The sequence below is a fragment of the Mandrillus leucophaeus genome, unplaced genomic scaffold (genome assembly GCF_000951045.1).
Source record: "Mandrillus leucophaeus isolate KB7577 unplaced genomic scaffold, Mleu.le_1.0 Scaffold12, whole genome shotgun sequence".
NCBI classification, from domain to species: domain Eukaryota; kingdom Metazoa; phylum Chordata; class Mammalia; order Primates; family Cercopithecidae; genus Mandrillus; species Mandrillus leucophaeus.
Window position 1 is genome coordinate 6,828,575 of NW_012100320.1, and position 8,802 is coordinate 6,837,376.

Sequence of the window (8,802 nt, forward strand, 5' to 3'; positions counted from 1 at the left end):
TGTGTGTGTCGGAGTTTTGCTCTTATTGCCGTGTGTGTGTGTGTGTGTGTGTCGGAGTTTTGCTCTTATTGCCGTGTGTGTGTGTGTGTGTGTGTGTGTTGGAGTTTTGCTCTTATTGCCCAGGCTGGAGTGCAATGGCACAATCTCGGCTCACTGCAACCTCTGCCTCCCAGGTTCTCCTGCCTCAGCCTCCCAAGTACCTGAGATTACAGGCACACGCCACCGTGCCTGGCCTGGCTAATTTTGTATTTTTAGTAGAGACGGGATTTCACCATGTTGGTCAGGCTGGTCTCAAAACTCTCGACCTCAGGTGATTCGCCTGCCTTCACCTCCCAAAGTGCTGGGATTATAGGCGTGAGCCACCGCATCTGGACAGTTATAGCTACTCTTAACAGTTGGTTAGATATCTTTCTATACCTTTTTTCTACATGTATGAAACGCACTGTCACTATCAAGAACAACAGTGCTATGCATTTTGTAAGCCCTCATGTTGTAATTGGTTATAATGTAGACAGTGAGTAGATGCCCAGAGTATCTGTGATGTTGTAATATATTTATCTACATCTGCGTGTTTTACTTTTCCCCAAGTTTAGATATCACAGTGAAGCATTTAATTCATGCCTGTTTACTTGCTCTTCATCGCATTACACATTGGGTGATCTAGAAAAGAATGTTAATTGGAAGGGGACTGCTTGCAGTGAATCCTCAGCAGCCAGGTATCAGGGCTATTCCTTCTTATGTAATAGCCAGTTTTCAGGCACTCAAATCTCTTCTCCCCTCGTGCCACTGCAGTCTGTCAGTTGAATCTGATAGCAAGTGAGCAAAATTTAAGAAAGAAAAATCAGTGCTACAACTTATTTAACCTAACTCTTTCAACTTCAAACTTTCTCACCTGCAAAATGAGGGCAAAAATAATTACATACTTCATGAAGTGCTTGTGAGGAGTAACTTTGAGAGTAGATTGAAAGTTTCCTTAAGAGGAGTCCATGAGAGCATTTGTTAAAAAGTACTATGCCAGGTTAAGGATCAGTGTTAAATCTGACAGAGTGATCGTGGCCTCAGTCCCCCAAATGGGGTCACAGAGAAGGCAAATCATTGCCAAAGCTTAGTTTTCAGCCTTAGTAATCTAAAGATGGGAGAGACATAAAGCGTTTAGCTCAACTCTTCATGTTTAAATAAAATGCTGAGTGACATAGCATTTAAGACTTGTATTTGTTTTTGAAGTATTGGGGCATTTGGAAGAGTTTTTCCTTTTTTTTTTTTAACTGAAATAATTTTTTCTTCCACAGGATTAGATTTCTTTCCTTTCTTATCAGGAGACAATCAGGTATGTTATGAAAAATTTACTATTACTTTAATTGTACATTAAAAATACAGTCATGTGCCGCATAATGACATTTTGGTCAATGACAGACCATATATGCATTCCATAAGATTATAATGGAATTGAAAAATTCCTACATCAATTATAGCCATGGTAACATCGTAGCACAAGGCATTACGTGTTTGTGGTGATGCTGGTGTGAACAAGCCTATGCCACCAGTCATGTAAAAGTATCGCACATACAATTATGTACAATATAATAATAAACAACTATGTTACTGGTTTATGCATTTACTTTATTTTTTATTGTTATTTTAGAGTGTACATCTTCTACTTTTTTTTTTTTTAAGTTTGCTGTAAAACAGTGTGCAGTGTTACTCCAGGACAGCCTCATACATCCCAGTTAGCCGTATCTCTTGATTGCATCATTTCCTCTTGTGCTTGATTAAATCTTGTCTTGTTTTGTTCATCATGGCCCCTAAGCATACAAAATCCACAGCTAATGTTGCCAGTAAGAGGCCACATCGAGTGATTGACATGGCAAAAAAATTAAAAGTGATTAAGGACAATGAAGGTGGAAGATCAGTGATGGTTATTGCTCACCAGTCAGGCAGTCCCATTCTACCATAGCCACAGTCTTAAAGAACAAGAACAAAGTGACAGAAGCTGTTAAAGGATCTGCTTCATTGAAGGCAACAAGACTAACAAAAATTTGAGAAGGGCCTGTATCAGATATGGAGAAACTTGTAGTGACCTGGATGGAAGACCAGACGAAGAAACATATCCCTCTCAGCACCATAATGATCATGGCCAAAGCAAAAGTTTGTTCGCAATGTTTAAAGAATTTAAGACTGGACCCAACAACAGTGTTAAATGTACTGCTAGCTCTGGGTGGTTTAAATGATTCAAGAATCATTATTCATTATGTAATATCAAAGTGAGTGGAGAGTCTGCAAATGCAGATGTGAAGGCAGCTGAAGAATTTTTGGAAACTCTAGATAAGCTGATTATGAAGGAAGATTACTGGCCAGACAAATTTTCAATATGCATGAAACGTCCCTATTCTGGAAATGAATGCCTGAAAGGACTTTCATCCATAAAGAAGCCAAGTCAATGCTAGGTTTCAAGGCTTTTAAGGACTAGATAACAGTCTCGCTTGGGGCAGTATTGCAGGTTACAAATTGAAACCCTTTGTGATCTGGTACAGTGAGAACTCCAGAGCCTTCAAGCATGTCAGCAAGCACACACTGCCCATGTACTACACGAGCAATAAGAAGTCATGGATGACTCAGCTCTTCTTCCAGGATGTCCTCCTGAATTGCTATGCCAGCAAAATGGAGAAGTACTATTTAGAAAGTAACATACTTTTCAAGATTATGATTTTTGTTGATAATACTCCCACACATCCTCATTTGATTGGTGATCTTCATCCCAATATCACAGTGTTGTGTCTCCTTCCAGGTACCACATCTTTGATCCAACCAGTGAATCAAGGAGGAGTTGTAGCAGCTTTTAAGGCCTATTAAAAGATCCTGAGGAGGATCCTTGCCCAGGCTGTTGCTGCAACTGAAAAACACTGAGAAGACACTGATGCAATTCTGGAAGGTTTACAACAGCTATGACTGCATCAAGAACCTTGCTTGGGCATGGAGTGGTGTCACCAAGGAGTATGTGAATGACATCTAGAAGACACTGAAGAAGTTTGTTCATGACTTCAAAGAATCTGCTAAAGATGAAGAGGTTGCAGAAATCAACAAGGCTGTGGTTGAGATGGCAAACAACTTTAACCTAGATATGGATGAGGATGACATTGAGAAGCTCCTAGAGGTGGTTCCTGAGGAATTGATTAATGAGGATCTGTTGGAACTGGAACAGGAAGACGTAGCTGCAGAAGGTGCAAGAGAAAAGGAAACTGCAGGAGACAAAAAGAAAGAACCGCCAAGAAAATTCACAGTGAAGGGTTTAGCAGAAGCTTTTGCAGACCTCAACAAGCTCCTTAAAAAATTTAAGGCCAGGCGCAGTGGCTCATGCCTGTAATCCCAGCACTTTGGGAGGCTGAGGCGGGCAGATCATGAGGTCAAGAGATCGAGACCATCCTGGCTAACACGGCGAAACCCCGTCTCTACTAAAAAATACAAAAAGAAATTAGCCGGGCATGATGGCAGGCACCTGTAGTCCCAGCTACTCGGGAGGCTGAGGCAGGAGAATGGCATGAACCCGGGAGGCGGAGCTTGCAGTGAGCTGAGTTTGTGCCACTGCAGTCTAGCCTGGGCGACAGAGCAAGACTCCATCTCAAAAAAAACAAAAAAAAAAAATTTAAAAACACGGGCCCTGGCCGGATGTGGTGGCTCACACCTGTAATCCCAGCACTTTGGGAGGCCAAGGCGGGTGGATCATGAGGTCAGGATTTCGAGACCAGCCTGACCAACATGATGAAACCCCGTCTCTACTAAAAATACAAAAATTAGCTGGGTGTGGTGGCATACACCTGTAATCCCAGCTACTTGGGAGGCTGAGGCAGAAGAATCGCTTGAACCTGGGAAGCGGAGGTCGCAGTGAGCCAAGATCGCGCCACTGCACTCCAACCTGGGCGGCAGAGCGAGACTCCATCTCAGAAAAAGAAAAACAAAAACGGGTCCTAACAATGAAAGGTTCTCATTAATAGAGAGGAATGTTTGTGGTACATTATCTACTTACAAGCAAATCTATGATAAAAAAAGAAAGAAACCAAGCAAAACACCATGGACATATTTCTGAAAAGAGTGACACCTCCTTAAGAAGAGCCTCACGCAGGTCCTTCAGTGGGTGTGCCAGAAGATTGTTGTCATAGCAAATGACAGCTCCATGCATGCTATTTTCCCTGAAGACCATGCAGTGGGACAAGCTGTGCGGGTGGAAGACAGTGACATCGACAACCCTGATCTCCCTGTGTAGGCTTAGGCTAATGTGTGTGTCTTCGTTTTTAACAAAGAAGTTAAAAAGTAAAAAATATTTTAAAATGTTAAAAATGGAAAAAACTTACAGAATAAGGATATAAGGAAGGAAATATTTTTGTACAGCTGTACAATGTACTTGTGTTTTAAATTAAGTGTTGTTACCAAAGTTTTAAAAAATTAAAGTTAATAAAATTAGTTAGCTAATGTTAATTTATTATTGAAGAAGGAAAAATATTTTTAACACATTTAGTGTGGCCATAGTGTACAGTGTTTATAAAGTCTATAGTAGTGTACAGTAATGTCCTAAGTCTTCACATTCACTCACCACTCACTCACTGGCTCACCCAGAGCAACTTCCAGTATTGCAGGCTCCATTCATGGTAAGTGCCCTGTACAGGTGTATTATTTATTTATCTTTTATACCGTATCTTTACTGTACCTTTTCTATGTTTAGATACACACATACTTAGCATTGTGTTACAGTTGCCTATGGCATTCAGCACAATACCATGCTGTACAGGTTTGTAGCCTGGGAGCAGTAGGCCAGACCACACAGCCTACATGTGTAGTAGGCTCTACCATCTAGGTTTGTGCGAGCACACTCTGATGTTTTCACAACCACAAAACCGCCTAATGATGCATTTCTCAAAACACATCCGTGTCGTTAAGCGACGCATGACTGTATTTAAAAGTATAATGTGTAGCCGAGAGAAAGAATAAATTTCCTTGGAAAACTTCAGAGTAATCATACCCATTATTATGGCTTTAAAATTTAAATAAAAATTCTTTCTTTCAGTGGTGCCTGAGTGTATAGTAAAAACAGTGTCTTGGTTTCCAGTACTGTTTTATAAAGAAACTGGGCAGTGAGTCATATTGACTGATAGATTTCTTGGCTAAGTATCTCCTTACTAGCAAAAGGGTGGACTGTCTGCCCCTCCCGCTGCTTCTGAGCGTATGCTTCTTAGGAAATAGAATTGATAATTGCTTGCAATACAAACTAAAACAAAAAACAATGAAATTTTTATTTTGTTTTTCCTCCAGTTTCAGATACAAAAATGTCTTCCCAAGATCAATGCTCCAGTCGTTACATAAGATCATTTGATTTTGCAGAATGTCTTAGTAAATATTTCAGAAACCCTAGATACTCAGACTGTCTTAAATGTAGGGCTGTGTTCTGCTGAGGAGAAAATGTTTTAATTTAGAAGTATAATTAACATTTTTGTGTCTTTTGTTTCCCCTCCCTAGCATTACAACACCTCCTTGCTTGCCGCTGCAGCAGCAGCAGTTTCAGATGATCAAGACCTCCTACACTCGTCTCGGTTTTTTCCATATACCTCTTCACAGATGTTTCTTGATCAGTTAAGTGCAGGAGGCAGTACTTCTCTGCCAACCACCAATGGCAGCAGTAGTGGCAGTAACAGCAGCCTGGTTTCTTCCAACAGCCTAAGGGAGAGCCATAGCCACACTGTCACAAACAGGAGCAGCACGGACACGGCATCCATCTTTGGCATCATACCAGACATTATTTCACTGGACTGATTCCCAGGCCCTGCTGCTCCCATCCCCACCCCAGATCAAATGAACTTGGCAGAAAGAAGAGAACTTTGTGCTCTGTTTTACCTTACTCTGTTTAGAAAAGTATACAAGCGTGTTTTTTTCCTTTTTTTAGGGAAAAAATTAAAAGAAATGTACAGAGAACAAAACTATATTTTCAGTTTTACTTTTGTATATAAATCTAAGACTGCCTGTGTGATAAAAACACTTGTTTAAAAAAAAAAGGAAAGAAAAGAAAAAAGAAAAAACAAGCACCCACAAACCACCTTCAGCTCATTTTTTTCTGGATTCTGAAGATTTTTCATCATTTGTCCTATGGTTTTGGTTTTATTTTACTTCAATGGCATTATTTTATTTGCAATAACAGAAAAGGAATTGCATGTATGAAGTTTTAAATTGTGGGCTTTTCTTTGTTGTGGGGAGGGGGTTGGGGGGATAGTTTGATTTCCATTTTCTGAAAACGACAGACTTGGATTCTGTTTGTGTGTGTGTGCATATTTTATCCAGCCTTAAGTTATAAAGCTCATCTGTCCCGCTGCATTCCCTGTGTATTTTCAGGACATGGCTCGTGGGTGTGTGTTCATTGTGTGCGTCTGTATGTATTTTTCTGTCATCAGTGTTCCCTCTCCTCCCGAGTGTGCATTCAGTTAATATAATCAGTTGCTTGCTTCTTTCAAAGTGCTTTGAAGGTCTTGAACTCACGTGTGAGCATCTTTATCAACTATCCTAACTGCATGTTCTCCATCACATATTCTCTTATTTGCTCTGTACCCCCTGAGAATATGTTTTAGAGATATTGGAATAAAGCTGTCTGGGTAAGGAGTAGGCTTAGCCGAACTATGAATAATACACTTTAGTCTAGTTCTTTATTCTAAATCTGGATTGCCAGTATTGTGTATTTAAACCAAGTCTGTGAATACCTGCTTTTTTTGGCCACAGAGTAACAATTTTTCATGTAAGATCTTCATACCAAAGTAGGAAGTAAAAATAGCTTAGAAAGCCCTGTCAGGTGTTTTGTGCAGCTGACAGAGGTAATGTTACATCACCTCAAAAAGAAAGATAAACAGTCAGTTATTCTAAAAATAAATTGTTTGGAAAGTACAATGCACCACATTTTTGTAGAAGTCTACTATTTGATAAACAGTTGAAATTCAAGATGTGTTTGACCCTTAGTCATTTTTACTCTTTGGTTCTGAGTATACCTATTTTCTTGGCATATCTACCTTGTTTATCTTTTTCTTCACCTTTTAACAAGTATGACATAGGAAAGTCATTTTTTTAGAATTCATGGATCAGTCTGATCTACTCTTATTCATAATGGAACATGTAAATATATTGAAAACTGTTTTTCAGGAGAGAAATATGAGTTGGAGGGAAGGAAAAGTGGTTCTACTTACGTTCCAAAATCCTCATCAGAGAAGGTATGATGTTCTCAGGTGTGGAAAATATTTTTTAGTTGATTGAGAAAGCAGGTTTAACAGAAAACATAAAGAAGGGGCATAATGATTGCCGTTTTTCCAGACTGGATTTTCTTACCACAACTGTTAATGTTCTCAGAGTTGATGAAGGACCACCTTTGTGTATACATTTGTAGTTTTAAACCTTGCATTGGTAACAAAATGATCTACTTTAATCCAGGTAGAATTCAAGATGGCTGTACTTCAGTTGTATGATAAAATTAATGGTTCTCATGACTGTGTGGCATCTAAAAATAATGTTTTTATAGCATCTCTCTGCCACTAAATTGTTGACTTGAATTTTGGAAAAAAAAGTTGGTGTTGATATGTATATGTGTGTGTGTATATATGTATTTATAAACTGTGTGTGAGTAACAAGTGAGTTTCATAGTCTTCCCCTACGCATGTGTATTCCACACACAAATGGCTGAGTTATAGTCATAAAACAATTTGCAATAAAAAAAACAAAACAGATTGTCGGTTAACCAGGAAACAGTTACGTTTTTTAATGAATCTGGTATTACAGTGAGCAAATGTCATATTAATTTAGGCTAATTTCTAATAGTACCATAATTTGTGTCTAAATTTGGACTGGGGTAGAAATTACTAAAATTGTGGGGAGTTTGTTTTCTGATTTTACATTGCTTTAGGAAACATTTTTACTAATTCAGCTGTCTTAGGTAAAATGAATAGTTTTCTTCCTGTTTTTTTATGTGTCATTGTTAGTGGTCTCAAAATTCTGATCAATAACTTTGTGTATGATGCTGAATTATACAAACTGTTTGAATGATCCAGTGGAAAACATATCCCTCTACGTTCTTCTGTCCAGTTGTAGAGAAGGTTTATTTCCCTCAGTGTCCCACATTTACCAACCTAAGAGAAGAACAGGTAATAGGGAGAAATAAACATAGAGTGGTTTCAGTGGTTTTGGTCATGTGTCCACAGGAGAAACTAGCCATTCAGAAGTTGTCTTAATTATAGTTCATTCCACCCTGTGAGGAGTTTGTTTCCATCAGTTGTTGACTTTCCAAATTGTTGCATTAAGTAATAGTTGTCACTCTGTTGGCCTCATGGTCAATATCAATCACACTTCATGATCTCTACTAATTACTAGTAGAGTCATGTACTATGTCTTTAACTCCTAAGTTTAAAGAAAAGCACAGAGTCACTTCATCTCTTTTTTTCTTAGGCTACCCTCACTCCCCAGCCCATGCCAACATTGACATGCTATCTGTGGACAAATAGCAGTTCTCAGAATCTAGTCAAGTTGCCATTATCCCCCTTGCCTTGGCCATTCATAGTAGGTATGCATATGTTTGTTTCTGTACAGTACTGTGTGTGTGTGTATATTTACATCTGTATGCACACATCTTTGATAAAATAGCTATTTGACTAGCAGGGTTAAAGTGGCTTTTAATTACTTTGTGAGCGTTATTGGATACATCTTTAAAAAAAAAAAAAAACTGAACCAGAACCATGCCACGCTTGGTTGACTATTTTGAGCATTAAAATTGCTTTACTAATTATGTAG

The 8,802-nt window shown here is 38.9% G+C and overlaps 1 protein-coding gene across 2 annotated transcripts in view; it reads left to right on the forward strand.

Moving 5' to 3' along the window:
- Positions 1–7,649, forward strand: part of PIAS1 (protein inhibitor of activated STAT, 1) — a 138,251-nt gene extending 130,602 nt beyond the window's left edge. For both annotated transcript variants that reach the window (XM_011968670.1, XM_011968664.1), the window contains 2 exons: positions 1,290–1,327; positions 5,506–7,649. In XM_011968670.1, coding sequence (XP_011824060.1) covers positions 1,290–1,327; positions 5,506–5,799 — 332 coding nt within the window. In that variant the 3' untranslated portion in view covers positions 5,800–7,649. The remainder of the gene's footprint in view (positions 1–1,289; positions 1,328–5,505) is intronic.
- Positions 7,650–8,802: the final 1,153 nt, after the last annotated feature.